The sequence below is a fragment of the Sus scrofa genome, chromosome 7, assembly GCF_000003025.6.
Source record: "Sus scrofa isolate TJ Tabasco breed Duroc chromosome 7, Sscrofa11.1, whole genome shotgun sequence".
NCBI classification, from domain to species: domain Eukaryota; kingdom Metazoa; phylum Chordata; class Mammalia; order Artiodactyla; family Suidae; genus Sus; species Sus scrofa.
Window position 1 is genome coordinate 39271608 of NC_010449.5, and position 17237 is coordinate 39288844.

General features: G+C 53.0%; 2 protein-coding genes across 2 annotated transcripts in view; one reads left to right on the top strand and one right to left on the bottom strand.

Moving 5' to 3' along the window:
- Positions 1–4682, top strand: part of TMEM151B (transmembrane protein 151B) — a 10783-nt gene extending 6101 nt beyond the window's left edge. The window contains exon 3 of the mRNA XM_001929577.4: positions 650–4682. Within this exon, the coding sequence (XP_001929612.1) occupies positions 650–1783 (1134 nt within the window). The 3' untranslated portion in view covers positions 1784–4682. The remainder of the gene's footprint in view (positions 1–649) is intronic.
- TCTE1 (t-complex-associated-testis-expressed 1) lies at positions 3988–16719 on the bottom strand. The gene is made up of 4 exons (XM_021098795.1): positions 15998–16719; positions 14115–14683; positions 10537–10986; positions 3988–5553 (listed from the first exon to the last, which is right to left on the bottom strand). Exons 1-4 carry the CDS (start codon positions 16272–16274, stop codon positions 5344–5346), a joined length of 1506 nt encoding a protein of 501 aa, XP_020954454.1. The 5' UTR covers positions 16275–16719; the 3' UTR covers positions 3988–5343.

Sequence of the window (17237 nt, forward strand, 5' to 3'; positions counted from 1 at the left end):
TTCCAGATGAGGGCGCCTCTCAGTACTGGGCTGAGGAAACAAAGCCTGGGGCCTGTGAGGATAAAGAAGGAGCATGGGTGCTAGCCAAGGAGGGAGTGGGAAACTAGAGACAAAGGGAGCGCCTCTGGGTGGTGGTGGTGGGGGTAATGAAAACACACTTGTGGAAGGGAAGCTGGGCAGGCTGTCTGCAGCGATGGGAGGGCAAAAGGGGACAAGGGAGGCGGTGGCAGAAGAGTCGGGCAAGCCGGAGAGCCAGTTCAGAGCCTGGGCCTAACCCCCTTAAAATAAGAAGGCTGAGGAGTTCTTTTGTGCCGCTGCTGTGGCGCGGGTTCGGTCCCTGGTCCGGGAATTTCCGGATGCCACGGGCACGGCCAAAAAGTGAGAGAGGAAGAGAGGGAGCGAGCAAGAGGGAGCCGCGAGAGCGAGCGCGTGGAGGCAGGGATGGGTCCTAGACGCGCCCTCATCCTAACTCACTGATGAAGCTGAGCGCCTCGGTGTCTCTAAAAACCCCATGATAAGCTCCTACCCAGCTCCAACCAGGGGCTAAACCAGGAGAGGCTGAGGGTCCGACCGGGCGCCAAGAGCAGCGACTGGGCGGACGAGAGTCTGCGGACAGAAGTGACTCCCGCCGCCTTCCCCGGCGCCGCAGGTCTACCATGAGCGCGTCAACACGCACGTGGCTGAGGCCGAGTTCGACTACGCGCGCTGCGGCGTCCGTGATGTGTCCAAGGCGCTGGTCGGGCTGGAGGGCGCGCCGGCCACGCGGCTGCGCTTCACCAAGTGCTTCAGCTTCGCCAGCGTGGAGGCCGAGAACGCGTACCTGTGCCAGCGCGCGCGCTTCTTCGCCGAGAACGAGGGCCTGGACGACTACATGGAGGCGCGCGAGGGCATGCACCTCAAGAACGTGGATTTCCGCGAGTTCATGGTGGCCTTCCCCGACCCGGCCAGGCCGCCCTGGTACGCCTGCTCGTCGGCCTTCTGGGCCGCGGCGCTGCTCACGCTGTCGTGGCCGCTGCGCGTGCTGGCCGAGTACCGCACGGCCTACGCGCACTACCACGTGGAGAAGCTCTTCGGCCTGGAGGGCCCGGGTTCCGCCGGCGGCAGCGCGGGCGGCGGCCTCAGCCCCAGCGATGAGCTGCTGCCCCCGCTCACGCATCGCCTGCCGCGGGTCAACACGGTGGACAGCACCGAGCTCGAGTGGCACATCCGCTCCAACCAGCAGCTGGTGCCCAGCTACTCGGAGGCGGTGCTCATGGACCTGGCCGGGATGAGCGCGCGCTGCGGCGGGGGCGCGGCGGGCGGCTACGCGCCCACGTGCCGCTACGGCGGGGTGGGCGGCCCGGGCGCCGCGGGCTTGGCCGCGTACCGGCGCAGCTGCGAGCACTGCCAGCGCGCCGTCAGCAGCTCGTCCATCTTCTCGCGCAGCGCCTTGAGCATCTGCGCCAGCCCGCGGGCCGGCCCGGGGCCGGGCGGCGGACCGGGCTGCGGGGGCAGCCGCTTCTCGCTCGGCCGCCTCTACGGCTCCCGGCGCAGCTGCCTGTGGCGCAGCCGGAGCGGGAGCGTCAACGAGGCGAGCTGCCCCACCGAGCAGACGCGGCTCTCGAGCCAGGCCAGCATGGGGGACGACGAGGACGACGACGACGAAGAGGAGGCCGGGCCGCCGCCGCCCTATCATGACGCCCTCTACTTCCCGGTGCTCATCGTGCACCGGCAGGAGGGGTGTCTGGGCCACAGCCACCGGCCGCTGCACCGCCATGGCTCCTGCGTAGAGACCTCACTGTGACCCCGGCTCCCTGGACCGGCCCGCCGGCCTCCTCCCCGCCCCTCGCCCGACGGTGCTCCCTGCGTGTAGCAGGTGGAGTCACGCTGGTGGTGGCCAGGGCTGTGCTGGGCACGGCGGGGGTGGGGTGAGGGGAGGTGAGGGGGAGCGGGACAGACCCCCGATGGGGCCGACCCTCCCCCTCCCTGTACATAAAGAGACAGCTGGGGGGAGGGGTGGGCCGCTCCGAGAGAACCCCCCCCCCCCCGCCGAGCCGTCTCTAACAGCCCCGCCCCGAGTCCCTAGGGAGACCACCTCCCCTTCCTACACGCACACTCGAGTTTTCCCGTCCCGTCTTTCAACGGATCCTCTGACTGTTAGGTGGCGACTGTGCTGAGGGCTCCGCGTTGGGCCGGGTCTCCAGGGAGAGGCCCTCGCGGTGCAGCTGGGGCGGTTTCGAGGCGGGTCGAGGGGAAGGGCAACTGGGGTTTTCCTTCCTCCGCGGCCTGGCCCCACTGGGGCCTCTCTCTACCGGGGCGGGGGGGCCGTGGTTTGGAGAACAGCAAGGCTAGCTTCCAACCAAGCTAATGAATTCAGTGGGTCTGAGGCCGCGGCCGGGTGTCGGCCGCGACGCTCCACCTCAAAGCCGGGGGAACGGCTGCTCTTCTCTTCTTGGCGCTGGCCCCGGAGATGAGATGAGATCGGGATTTCCTTTCTGCCACTCCTTCCGCTGTTGGCTGTTGTTTATCTCACTGGCCCCGGGAGGCTGGGTCCCAGGGTGGGGCTGGGGGGACTGTGCTCACCTGCAGACGTCACCTCCCTTCTCACCTGTTCCCTGGCTCTGAAGAGCTGCTGGCAAGGGCGCGGCGGGGAGGCAAACTGTGGAGGGCAGTGCACCTCAGTCCTTTAAACTGCAGTCTCCTCAAGTGGGTTCTGGGAGGGCACTCCCTTCAGAGAGGGTGGGATACCACCCAGGTGGCATTCCTTCAAGCAGGCCAAGGTGGGGGGAGTGGGACACAGGCCTGGGTGACAAGGGGAATTCTGGAAGCAGGTGGGAGTCGAAGAGGAGAGGGCAGTGAAAAGAGCCCCCTAGAGGTGAGGGTGTCAGTGGGGTGGCCCTTGCCTCCCCTGCACCTGCGGGGAGGAGTGGAGAGTGAGTCCCCATGCAGAGCCTCTGCAGGGCCAAGGATTTTGTCACCAGCCCCAGCTGGAGAAAGACTCAATTCCAGCAGCAGGGCCAGAGGCAGGAGTTGTTGAAATCTTGCTCAACTCCCCTGTCCTGCCCTAGCTTGTGAGCTGAAGCCCTGCTGTGTGTCCCAGGGTCTTCAAAGGGGCATCCTGCCATCGCCCCAGGACGCTGGCCCCACGTCCTGTTCCCTCCCCACTCCTAGCCTGATGTGCTTCCGTGTGCATGTCTGTGTACAACCCCCCTGCCCTCCCCACTCCCTGGCTAAAGTTTTCCCAGCCGATTTATCGCCCAGGGATTGAGCTCACATTTCCAGCTGGAGAGGATAACCCTGGGGCCTCGAGGCTGCTCACCCTGCTGCTTCTCCCCGTGCCTGAGCCATCAGAGCTCTCCTTCCCCCTCCTTCAGCCTCTGCCTTCATCCTCCAGCCTGGCCAGGCCTGCAGCCCCGAGGGCGTGGCCTCCACCTATGCAACATCTCCTCTGGCTCCCCTTCCCTCTTTCCTTGGGGGACTGGGGGGGCACAGACTGTGGGCACACCCTGGCCCCGGGCCCATCCAGGTTGAGCTTAACTCTCACATGGAGATGGCTGAGTGGGAAGGGAGAGGAGGCCGGAGGAGGGGAGGCGTGGGCAGGAGGGAAGAGCTGCCTGCTAGGTCTCCCTGGGCAGCAGTGCCCACCTACCTTGCAGCACTGGACCCAGAGTCTGTGCTCCTCGGGGGCCTGGCGGTTGGAGCGTGCCTCTTTCCTGTGAATGGACATCTGCAAGGTGCAGGTGGTAAGCTGTGGCCTGAGGCCCCAGTTCTTGGCCAGTTGGCAACCTGATGTCATGCTCTTGTGTGGGGCAGCCTGGCCACCTCATGGCTCCCAGAAAGGAGACACTCAGCTCCTCCTGAGATGGACCCCAAGCTCGGAGGAGGAGAGGGAAGGGGAGGCGCTGTTATTATTTTTGCCTGTATTGACCATTTCTGCCTAGGTCTTCTCACACAGACAGCCTCACCTCCCACACATGCACAGATGTAGAGAGAAACCAGTTCTTTGGGTTTTTTTTTTCCCTTGGTAGCTTTATTGATTGCCAGGGAAAATGAAAACCAGAAAATTAATCTCTAAAATTAAACTTTACACTGAATGTTCTTGTTTCTCGAATTAGAACCTCTGCTAGCAGCTGTGGCTATGTACACTCACACACACCCTCACACCTACACGTTTGCACTCCGGAACTGTCAGAGGGTGTCAGGCACAGACCCGAGGTTGCCCAGACAGGCACACACGTGCAGTGGCTCCCAAGCCCCCTCTGGTGCTCTGCTCAGCATCTGCCTATTGGCAGGAGTCCCTGGAAAGCAGGCATCCTGAGGCTGTGGTTGCAGCCTGTGACCCATTCTCTGGACACAAGGGGCTGGAGGTTCTGGGTCCCTCAGCCCAGGGACGATGGGGCATGGGGTTCAGCCTGAATCCATCAGTCACGTCCTCTCGTGGCCTCATGTGTAGATGTGACTCCCATGGGTGTGGCCCCAGGGTGGGCAGCCACAGAGTGATGGGGCCTCATGGAGGGTGCTTAGAAGGTTCCATGTGGCCTGGGGACAAGGGCTTGTGGGGTGGGCTGGGCCGGGCCTGGCTGGGGAGAAGACAGGTCTCTGTCAATTGGGTGCATCACACTGTGGCCTTTCTGTCGTGGATTTCCAAGCGCAAAGATTGTATAAATCAAACTGGTGGATAATAAAGTTGCGGATGACTCACTGACTTCCCTTCCCAGTGTGGCGCCTCTCTTGCCATCTCCCCCTCCTGTGAGCAGCTCTCTGGGGAGATGGCTAGGTCTAATTCCCTCCTGACACCTCTGTTTCCTCCGCCCAAGTTGGGCAGGTGGATTAGGGGTCGGCAAGGCCTGTAAAACTAGATGATTTTAGCAGAGTCAAATAATAGGGAGGTGGCATCTGCAGGGGTGAGGGTGGAAGAGCCAGGCAAAACTCTGCTGGAGCCAGAGGCGGGGGGCGGAGAGGGAGAGAGAGAGAGTGTGTTTGCAGATCAAGAGGTCAAAGATCCATTTGGTACAGAGAAAGATGGTGGGGACAGGGGTCAGGGAGGTGGGTGGGTCCCTATCCCTTAGGGTCTGCTTTGCCTCCCTGTTCCCGAAAGAAGTCAGTCATTTCAGTGGGTCCATCATACCCTCTCCCTGGGTACCAGGGCTAAGTCCCACTTCCTACCCCTATCCCAGGCCCCTTCTCACATCCTTATCTGCACAACTCTTGATCACTCCTCCTGAGGACAGTCTTGGTGTCCCCTCCCCCTCCCCGTGGACCAGTATGACACTCTGCTGCAAGGTGTGGGGGCGGGGCATGAAATGAGGGAAGGGGCTGGGGCAGTGACCCAGGTCTGGTCGCTGCCCCATCCCTGTCCCCATCTTATCCTGCAGGGTTCTCAGGGCCCTTGGCAGTGATTGGTGACATGAAGTGGCTGGGATTCAGGGCCTGCTGGCGGGCTGCTTCTCTGTTGGCACAGAGGGCCTGGCTGATGAGATACTCGCTCTCCTGGGCAATATCTGACAGGCGCAAATCAAACTCCAGGAGGGTCTTGTTGTCTGACATGCCTTCCAGGAGCTGCTTCCCACCATCCTGGGTCAGGAATACAAGGGAAAGGGTCACTTTCCATCACTTATACACATATACATATTTGTATATAGATGTGACTGAAACAACAGTTTCACAAAACAATACCTGACCTGGTTGTACAGCACTGACATTTTTGTTCTTTTTTAAAATTTTTTGCTTTTTAGGGCTGCACCCATAGCATACAGAGGTTCGCAGGCTAGGGGTCAAATCAGTGTAGCTGTTGGCCTATGCCATAGCCACGGCAACGCAAGCTCTGAGCCACGTCTGTGACCTACACCACAGCTCACAGCAACACGCATCCTTAACCCACTGAGCAAGGCCAGGGATCGGACCTGTGACCTCATCAATGCTAGTCAGATTCATTTCCACTGAGCCATGATAGGAACTCTGAGACTTGGTCAAGAAAATTTGAGAGACTGTCTATTGGAAAAGACCCAGGCTTTCAATCTATCCTGGGTTTGAATGATAGCTCTGCCACTTTCTACTGATTGGATGCTCTCAGTCAACTCACTAACTTCTCTGAGACTCAATTTTCCATCCATAAAGTAGGGTTAAGAACATACATTTTGGAGTTCCCATTGTGGTGCAGTGGAAACGAATTTGACTAGGACCCATGAGGTGCGGGTTCGATCCCTGGCCTCACTCAGTGGGTTAAGGATCTGTCATTGCTGTGAGCTGTGGTGTAGGTTGCAGACATGGCACAGATCCGGCATTACTGTGGCTCTGGCATAGGTCGGTGGCTATAGCTCCGACTGGACCCCTAGCCTGGGAACCTCCATATGCCATGGGTGTGGCCCTACAAAAAAAGACAAAATACAAAAAAAAAAGAAAAAAGAATATACATTTTAAGAGATCCTAAATGATACAGTAGAACATTTAGACTTGATATTTTCAGGACATTACATCAGAAAAAAAAAAAAAAGCACAATATATATTCTTTTCAAGTACACATGGAACATTCTCCAGAATTAACCACATACTAGGGCATAAAACAAGCCTCAACAAATTTAAGAGTACAGAAATTATTTCCAGCATCTTTTCTAAACACGATGGCATGAAACTAGAAATCAACCACAGAAGAAGAAGTGAGAGGAAAAAAAAAGACTACATGGAGACTAAACGACATGCTACTAAAAAAACCCAACGGATCAATGATGAAATCAAAGAGGAAATTAAAGAAATACCTTAGGTGAATAACAATGAAAACACAACCAGGAGTTCCCATCGTGGCGCAGTGGAAATGAATCTGACTAGGAACTTCCATATTCCATAGACGCAGCCCTAAAAAAAAAAAAAAAAAAAAAAAAAAAAGCCATACTATCCAAAGGATTCTACAGGTTTAAGTGACCCCTATCAAATTACTCATGGCATTTTTCACAGAATTAGAACAATAATTCTAAAATTTACATGGAACCATAAAAGATCTAAAATTTCCAAAGGAATCCTGAAGGAAAAGAACAAAGCAGGAGTAATTCTCCCAGATTTCAGACAATAATAGAGGGAGCCCAGAAATGAACCCATACAACTACAGTCAATTAGTCTTTGACAAAGGAGGCAAAATGTACAATAGGGAAAAAAGCCAGCCTCTTCAGCAAGTGGTATTGGGAAAGCTGGACAGCTGCATGGAAATCAGTGAAGCTAGAATACAACTTCATGCCATACACAAAAATAAACTCAAAACAGTTTAAAGACTTAAAGATAAGACATGATTCCATAAAACTCCTAGAAGAGAACACAGGCAAAACATTTGCTGACATAAATCCTACCAGTGTTTTCTCAGGTCAGTCTCCCAAGGCAATAGAAATAAAAGCAAAAATAAACAAACAGGGAGTTCTTGCTTGGTGCAGCAGGAAAACATCCAATTAGTAACTATGAGGTTTCAGGTTTGATCCCTGGCCTTGGTCAGTGGGTTAAGGATTTGGCGTTGCCGTGAGCTGTGGTGTAGGATGACAGCTGTAGCTCCAATTAGACCCCTAGCCTGGGAACCTCCATATGCTGCAGGTTCGGCCCTAAAAGACAAAATAAATAAATAAATAAACAAACAGGACTAATCACAGTTATAAGCTTTTTGTTGTTGTTGTTGTTGTTGTTGTTGTTGTTGTTGTTGTTGCTATTTCTTGGGCCGCTCCCGCGGCATATGGAGGTTCCCAGGCTAGGGGTTGAATCGGAGCTGTAGCCACCGGCCTACGCCAGAGCCACAGCAACGCGGGATCCAAGCCACGTCTGCAACCTACACCACAGCTCACGGCAACGCCGAATCGTTAACCCACTGAGCAAGGGCAGGGACCGAACCCGCAACCTCATGGTTCCTAGTCGGATTCGTTAACCACTGCACCACGACGGGAACTCCAGTTATAAGCTTTTGCACAGCCAAGGAAACCATAAACAAAATGAAAAAAACCAACCTATGGGACTTCCCGTTGTGGCTCTGCAGTTGACAAGCCTGACTAGTATCCATGAGGATGTGGGTTCGATCCCTGGCCTTGCTCAGTGGGTTAACGATCTGGCATTGCCGTGAGCTGTGGTATAGGTCGCAGACTCGGCTTGGATCCCAAGTTGCTGTTGCAGTGGCTGTGGTATAGGCCGGCAGCTGCAGCTCCGATTTGACCCCTAGCCTGGGAACTTCCATAAGCTGCAGGTGCAGCCCTAATAAGACAAACAAACAAACAAACAAAACCAAAAAACACAAAAAATCCAACAAAACAACCTATAGACTGGGAGAAAATATTTGCAAACCATAGGACTAATAAGGGCTTAATTTCCAAAATATACAAATAGCTCATGAAACGCAATAAAGAAATATAAACAACCCCATCAAAAAAATGGGTAGAAGACTTAGACATTTCTCTAACGAAGACATCCAGATGGCCAATGGGCACATGAAAAGATGCTCAACATTGCTAATTATTACACAAATGCAAATCAAAACTACAATGAGGTATCACCTCACACAGGCTAGAATGGTCATCATTGAAAAGTCTACAAGTAGGAGCTCCTGTTGTGGCTCAGTAGTTAATAAACCCGAGTAGCATCCATGAGGACGTGGGTTCAATCCCAGGCCTTGCTCAGTGGGTTAAGGATCTGACGCTGCCGTGAGCTGTGGTGTAGGCTACAGGCAGGGCTTGGATCCTGTGTTGCTGTGGCTGTGGTGTAGGCTACAGGCAGGGCTTGGATCCTGTGTTGCTGTGGCTGTGGTGTAGGCCGGTGGATGCAGCTCTGATGTGACCCCCTAGCCTGGGAACCTCCTGTGGGTGAGGCCCTAAAAAGACAAAATCCAAAAAAAAAAAAAAAAAAAAAAAGGTCTACAAGTAACAAATGCTGGCGAGGGTATGGAAAAATGGGGGAACCCTAATACACTGTTGGTGGGGAACAGAAGTAAATTGCTACAGCCACTGTGGAAAGTGGTATGGAGCTTCCTCAAAAAACTGAAAATAGGGTCACCATATGATCCAGCAGTCCCACTCTTGGGCGTATATCTAGAGAAAACTCTAATTCAAAAAGATACATGCACCCCTACCTTCAGAGCAGAACTATTTACAATAGCCAATTCATGGAGGCAACCCTAATGTCCATGGACGGATGAAGAGATAAAGATGATGGAATATTACTCGGCCATAAAAAGAATGAAATAATGCTATTCGCAGCAACATGGATGGACCTAGAGTGAAGTAAGTGAAATAAGTCAGATAGAGAAAGACAAATACCGTATGACATCACTTATATGTAGCATCTGAAATTCGACACAAATGCATTGAGCACATACAGGTGAACAAAGCTGCCAAGATGCAGCACAGGACAGACTGAGCTCATGGTCATGGTTGGATCAATCCTGACATGAGCTCTCCCTGCCACATTGAGATGATTCTTACTGAAAAAGAGCAGACTGTTGTTCCTAAGCCAAAAGAGGAGGTTGTACAGAAGAAAAAAGGTACCCCAGAAGAAACTGAAGAAACAAAAACTTATGGCCTGGGAATACATTTTGAAAAAATAAATGCAAATAAGACACAAATGAACATATCTATGAGACAGAAACAGATTCACAGACATAGAGAACAGATTTGTGGTTGCCAAGGGGGAGAGAATGGGGGATGGAAAGATTGAGAGTTTGGCATTAGCAGGTGCAAAGTATTATATATAGGATGCAGCAAGTTCCTATGCTATAGCACAGGGAACTATATCTGATATCCTGTGATTGAAAAGAGCATGAGATTATGAAAAATAATATATATATATGCAAATATATACATATATCTGAATCACTTTGCTGTACAGCAGAATTTAACACAACATTGTAAATCAACTATACTTAAATAAAATTTTTTAAAAATACACATTTTACTAGATAACCGTGAGGGTTAAAGAAAACAAGTGGGAGTTCCCCTTCGTGGCTCAGCAGTTAACCAAACCGAATAGGATCCATGAGGATTCGGTTTCCATCCCTGGCCTCGTTCAGTGGATTAAGGATCGGGCATTGCCGTGAGCTGTGGTGTAGGCTGGCAGCTACAGCTCCGATTTGACCCCTAGCCTGGGAACCTCCATATGCCGCATGTGCGGCCCTAAAAAGCAAACAAACAAACAAACAAACAAAAAGCAAAAAAAAAAAAAAAAAAAGAAGAAAAACGAATGGATATTGGGTGCCTAGCATAGCTGAGAACCCTGAGTAACAGTAACAAGCAGCAATTACTGAGGACCTAGCCAGTGCCTGCCTGAATAACTGCTTTACAAGTAGAATTCCTTTAATCCTCCCAGTAACAACACTTAGAAGTAGATGCTGTTATTACTCCCATTTCACAGATGAGGAAATGGAGGCCCCCAAGGGTCCACTAAGTTAACCAAGCGCTAAAGGGCAGAGCTGGGGTGAGAACCAGGTAAAGGCTGTGATCCAACAATTACCCCGCAGGTGCCGGGCGGCGGTTGGATTCCACACCCGCCTCCCAAGGCCGCAGGGCCTCCCCGCCGCCCTGCCTGCCCCAACGCCCGGCTCACCAGTCCAATGTGGTTGCCGGTCAGGTTGATGCTGGTGAGCGTGGTGTTGATGGAAAGCACCTGGGAGAGGAGCGAGGCGGTGGGCTCGGACAGCTCGTTGCCCCCGAGGTGCAGTGTGGTGAGGCACTTGTTGGTCTGCAAGGCGTGGGCGAGCGCCTGGCCGCCCTCGTCTTCGATGCAGTTGAGGCGCAGGTTGAGGGAGAGGAGGTTGGTGTTGTGCGCCAGCGCGTGAGCCAGAGACTGGGCGCCGGGCGCGCGCACCTGGTTATTGGCAAGGCTGAGCACGCGCAGGCGGCTGTGGCTCAACAGCTTGGCGGCGGCGCGCGCACCCCGGTCTCCAATGAGGTTGTGCGACAGGTCCAGCTCCTCAAGGGCCGGGTGGTCCAGGAGGCTTCGAATCAGGATGCGTGCCTTGTCGTCGTCCACCTTGCTTCGGGTCAGCCTGAAGACCTGGAGAGGGTGGACAGGACCCGGCAGCCAGGTAGAGGAGGGAGCCCCAGGGAGGCCTGAGGTTCTGCTCACCTGCTCTTGGCCACCTGGCTGGCTCTTGGGCGGCAGGCCTACCCAGCATGACAGAGTGGTGCAGAATGGGTGGCAGGTAATAGGGGGAAAGACTACCTCTGATTTAGAAATGACTGTGTGCTGGGTATGCCAGAACATCACCCAGCCGCTATCTACAACCTTCAGCATCCCAGGGAGGCAGAACAAGCGGTCTCCACTTTACAGTAGAAAAGGGAGGCTTTGAGGAGTTCCCATTGTGGCACAGTGGTTAACGAATCCGACTAGGAACCATGAGGTTTCGGGTTCGGTCTCTGGCCTTGCTCAGCAGATTAAGGATCCAGCGTTGCTGTGAACTGTGGTGTAGGCTGCAGACATGGCTCGGATCCTGCGTTGCTGTGGCCCTGGCGTAGGCCGGTGGCTACAGCTCCGATTCAACCCCTAGCCTGGGAACCTCCATATGCCGTGGGAGCGGCCCTAGAAAAGGCAAAAAGACAAAAAAAAAAAAAAAAAAAAAAAAAAGACAAAGAAAAGGGAGGCTTTGAGCAGATACATCATTTGCCCATAGTCACACAATGATTAAGCTGCAGAAGCAGGGGTTTGTTTGTTTGTTTTTCTTTTTTGCTGCTTTAGGGCTGCACCCACAGCGTATGGAGGATCTCAGGCTATGGGTCAAACTGGAGCCAGAGCCAATGGCCTACAGCACAGCCACAGCGATGCCACATCTGAGCTGCATCTGAGACCTGCACCGCAGCTTGCAGCAACACCAGATCCTTAACCCATGGGGCAAGACCAGGGATGGAACCCGCATCCTCATGGACACTATGTCGGGTTCTTAACCTGCTGAGCCACAACAGGAACTCCAGAGGCAGGTTTTGAATTCAGGTCTATTTGATGCCCAGCCCCTGGCTGCACCCTCCTTAGCCGGCTAAGCTCCACCATGGCAGGAAGAGGAACGCTTTGAAGGAGAGTGCCAGGGTAAAAACCAGGGAGAAAGTGGGAAGGTCCAGAAACAGGAAATGGATGGGATGAAGAAAAAAGATAAAAGAAAGGGGGTGGGACTAGCATTACGATTATTGGAGGTGGGACCCCTGTACCTTTCCTCATCACTGGCTTGTCCTGCTGCTCCCTCTGCCTTGAGAACCTGAGTGGTTGGCCCCTCCACTCTCTCCCCATCCTTCAATTCTCTTCTCTCTCTACCTCTCTCTTAGCTTAGAATCTTTTTGTCCTTCCTGTCACTTCATGGCATCGATCTGGCAAAGCTCCAACCCTAGATCAACCCCTCTCTTATTTTCTGCATGTCTGGGCTCAGGCACCTGACATGTGACAATATCACATGACAGGACTGGCTAGAATCGCCAGAAGCACCAATAGGCCTGTGATGCCAACTCAACCCTGTTTATCTGGACGACATATTCTCTTAAAATCTATGAGGACAATGATGATTTCAACTTCCAGCCCCTCACGGCAGGGGGCCACCCTACAGCTTCCTTTCCGTAGGTGAGTCTCCTCCTGTCTCCCCAGCCATTGAATAGGACCCTTCCTTTTCCTAATCCCAAGTATAAGTCCATTGCTACCCCCAACATCCACTCTTCCCTCTGCCCGGAGCCAACCATCCTCCTTAGTCCTAGATCCCATCCCTTCTGCCTTCTCGGGAATCTTCCTTGGTCAACAAACCTATGCCTCTCTCCTGTTCTCAACCCCTTTCATGCATTTACGTGGAGCTTTTGTTTATTTTAAACACATGCAAGTTTCTTTTTTCTTTCCTTTTTTTGCTTTTTTAGGGCCGCTCCTGAGGCAACATGGAGGTTCCCAAGCTATGGGTCGAGTTGGAGCTACAGCTGCTGGCCTACGCCACAGTCACAGCAACACGGGATCTGGCCCACATCTGCAACCTACACCACAGCTCATGGCAACACTGCCCATTGAGCAAGGCCACGGATTGAACCCGAAACCTCATGGCTACTAGTCAGATTTGTTACCACTGAGCCACAATGGGAACTCCTAAACACATGCAAATTTCCTCTTAAGAAAATCCAAACCCCTCATCTTTCTCCCCCTTCAGCTTTTGAACAGCTTTTGATGATGGTCATCCCTCGATTCCTTCTCTCTCCATAAACCACTACCATCTGGCCTCTGCTGCTGACCCTCCACTGACATAACTCCCCCTCAGTGACCACCATGTTTGGAAATCTGGTCCTCACCTCCATCCCACCCATTGCTGCTCACCCCTCTTCTTCTTCTTTTTTTTTTTTTTTGTCATTTTAGGGCTGCACCCTCAGCATATGGAGGTTCCTAGCCTGGGAACCTCAGGGTCGAATCAGAGCTGCAGCTACTGGCCTACACCACAGCCACAACAACATGGGATCTGAGCTGCACCTGCAACCTACACCACAACTCATGGCAACGCCAGAGGCTTAACCCACTGAGCGAGGCCAGGGATTGAACCCATGTCCTCATGGATATTAGTTGGGTTCGTTAACCACTGAGCCATGACAGGAACTCCATCACCCCACTTCTTAAAACATATTCCTCCCTTGGCTCTGTGACAAAACGCCATGTCCTCCTTTTCTTCCTCCTCTGATTTCTTGGCAGGCACTCCCTCTTCCAAGCAGAATATCTGGGACATACTAATACTAAAAAAAAATTTGTTGTGTATCTAAAATTCAAATTTAACTGGATGTCTTGTGTTTTTATTTGGTAAATCTGGCAACCCTATTCCAGTTGCAATCTTACATTTATATGATCGCTGATTAGTGCCTTTTATCTGTACCAGACTGTTAGCTGGCGAACACAAATGGTATAATTGTGCTGACTGTTGAATCTTCAGCACCTAGGACAGGGCCTGGAGTGCAGATGTGCGATGGATGAATAAATAGTTGGTGAACCAGCAAGGCAATGCTTTGCGCATCTCTGCATCCCCAGGACCTGGCTTGGTGCAGGGTGCACAAAAGGAGGCTTGGTCAATGAGTGAGAAGGAAATAGAAGGAAGATGGGGATGGAAGAGGAGGAAGGAAGGGGAGAAGGAGTCAGAGAGATGCTGGAATGGGAGGTGGAGGGACACTGGGGACAGGTGGTACCTTGAGGGTGTGGCACGCCTTGATGGTAGCCGCCAAGGAGTGACAGTCACGGTAGGTGAAGAGGAACAGGTTCCACTCGAAGTTCATGCCACAGTCCTTGACACCGTACACTAGGTCCAGCTCCTCCAGATGGTCCAGGCCAGCCACCAGGTCCCTCAGCTGGTAGTGGTCCATGGCGGGCTCCTCCATCTCTCCCTCACTGCCAGAGTCTGACTGATCCCCGCCATGGGGCGGGGACGGGAGCTGCACGGGTGGAAGGAACTGGTCCACCCGGATGGTGCGGACATAGTTCCTGCAGAGCGGCAGCAGGCTGAGGATCACCTCGGGGTCCGTGGTGCTGGGGATGAAGTGCTTCAGCAGGTTCTCCAGGTGCAGCTCAAAGAACATGCGCTTCCAGCTGCCGCCGTGCTCGTCCACGTGGCACACGGGCCAGCGCTGCATGCAGCAGCGGCGCCAGTAGTTCTCGTCGTCAATAAGGTTGGCAGTCACAGCCAGTGGCAGGTCAGGGGGCAGGTGGCTCAGGACCTTCTTCTGATGCTCTGGGAGCAGCTGCTTCAGGATAGGGTTGTCTTTGGGAACAGAAGCAGGGAAAGTAGGACTCACAGTGTGGGGGATGCTGCACATGGTGCCCTGGCCTGGGCCTGTCTGGATACCTGGACCTGTCTTCAGGGAGCCTTAGCCTAAGAGGGGAGGCAGCCTTTACTCTCATGGGAGCTCCGTCTGAGGGAGATACTGCCCCTAACTCTGGGGTGTTCCTGTTTGAAGGGGGACATCTTAGCATCTGGTCTCAGGGAACTCCCAGTCTGAGGCAGAATCACAGGTCCACCCCTCAGTTATTCCTTAATCTGGTAGAGGAGACAATCCTTGACTCAGAAGCTCCCAATTTGATTTGACTCATTCATTATAAAACAAACAAGGTTTTCTTTGTCTTTTTAGGGCTGCATCCACGGCATACAGGAAGACTCCCAAACAAGTTTTTTTGAGCACCCACTATGTACCACAAGCTTCTCTAGGTGCTGAGGATACACAAGTGAGCAAAACAGGAGTTCCTGTCGTGGTGCAGCGGAAACGAATCCAACTAGGAACCATGAGGTTGTATGTTTGATCCCTGGCCTCCCTCAGTGGGTTAAGGATCCGATCCAATGTTACCCTGAGCTGTGGTGTAGGTTGCAGATGCGGCTCAGATCTGATGTTGCTGTGGCTCTGGTGTAGACCGGCGGCAACAGCTCTGATTAGAACCCTAGCCTGGGAACCTCCATATGCCATGGGTGCAGCCCTAGAAGGATAAAAGACAAAAAAAAAAAAAAAAAGAGTGAACCAAACAGAGGAAGCCACTCCATCTTATGGACAGAGGCAGACAGTAAACGAGTCACATGAATGTACTATAGGTCTGGTGGTGAGAGATGCTGTAAGCAAAATGATGGCTCTGTCCTCAGAGAGCTTTCTACCCAGTAGGAGAGGCTGGCAACTGATCTTTGAGAGCGATGAACAGAGGCTAGAGTACAGAACAAACCCAGAACCTAAGGATGCTGTGGAAGACTCCAAGAAAGTGGAGGATGGTCAACCAGGGAGGGCTTTCTGGAGGAGGAGGTAGATATGGTTCGGGCTGGGCTTTGTCAGGGAGAGTGGGAAAGGTGAGGAGGGGCCAGAGACATGGAGGGCATGGTGTGTGTGTGTTGGGGGCTGCTGGAAGGGGACAGGAGGAGAAGCTGTCCTGGTCTCCAGGGCGGGGGGAAGGGAAGTGTTGAGTGGGAATGAGGACGCTGCGTGGGAGAGCAAGGGCTGCCTGAGGACCCAGCTGTGAGGCCTCGCCGGCGGCAGTCCAGCCTACCCTACCCCACTCCTGGCCTTCTCTCTTTCACCCCAGGCAGGACCAGACTCACTCTGAAAGTTCTTGACAATGTGCTGAATGCAGAGCTCTGTGAGAAGGGGCACGATGGCCAGTGACCATTCGGTATCCTCAGCGATAATCCTGCGCATCCGATGTACACCAGCCCCAGAACTCGGGCCCTTGGGCTTCACCGGGGGTGCGATGGTTGGGGGCTTTGAGGGCTGTGGGCCTGTGCTTGAAGCTTGGCCGGTGGTGGAGGATCGGTCCTGGGTGGAGGTTGAGGACCGGCTGGGGATGGACAATGAGGGTGTTGTCTGGGTTTCCTGCATGCTGGGGACTGGCAACACAGGGACAGGTGGTCCCTTGGTGATGGCCTTGTGACCGGGAGTTTCTCAGACAGGCTGGTCCTTGATGCTGGTGGGAACCTGGAGCAGGAGGAGTTGGGTTGTTACTTTGGAGGCATTTACCAAGAGATGTAGTACAAGGTGGTTCTTAAGGATCAGTCTCCGGATTAGAGTAGATCCAAGTATAAATCCCACTAGCTGGGTGGCCTTGGGCCAGTTGCTGAAACTTGTTGAGTTTCAGATGCCTCCTCTGTGAAGTAAGGACAACAGTTACTGATAAGATGATTGGGAGGAATGAATAAAATAATGCATCCATAGAGGCATAATATATACTGTGACACATGAGATTATAGCAAGCAGCAGCCCCAGAGTTTAGACAATAATAGTGACACGGCAATTACAAGAAACTGCTGGAGTTCCTGTCATGGCTCAGTGGTTAACGAATCTGACTAGGAACCTTGAGGTTGCAGGTTCGATCCCTGGCCTTGCTCAGTGGGTTAGGCATCCGGCGTTGCTGTGAGCTGTGGTGTAGGTTGAAGATGCACCTCAGATCCTGTGTTGCTGTGGCTGTGGTGTAGGCCAGCGGCTACAGCTCCGATTTGACCCCTAGCCTGGGAACCTCCATATGCCACAGGAGCGGCCCAAGAAATATCAAAAAGACAAAAAAAAAACCAACAAAAAACAGAAACTGCTGTATGCTGGACACTCTTTTTAGTTTTTTTTTTTATGCATATCAGCTCATTTGATGCTCATAAAAGCCTTTTTGAGATAGGCACTCATATTAGTCCCATTTTTCTGATGTGAAAGTGAAGTACAGAGAGGTTAATTACTTGTCCAATGTCACACAGCTTGTAAATAACAAGGATGGATTTAAACTCAGTCTATCAAGTTTGGCCAAGTGACCCAAGTATGAAAAAGAACTATTTAGTTCAAAACCCTCCCTACACC

Excerpts from the sequence above, each read along its gene's own strand:
- TCTE1 (XM_021098795.1), bottom strand. The coding sequence starts at position 16,274 with ATGCAGGAAACCCAGACAACACCCTCATTGTCCATCCCCAGCCGGTCC. Across the intron at positions 14,684-15,997 it reads CATTGTCAAGAACTTTCAGA|ACAACCCTATCCTGAAGCAG; the intron begins GTGAGTCTGGTC and ends CTGTTCCCAAAG. Across the intron at positions 10,987-14,114 it reads AGGCGTGCCACACCCTCAAG|GTCTTCAGGCTGACCCGAAG; the intron begins GTACCACCTGTC and ends CACCCTCTCCAG.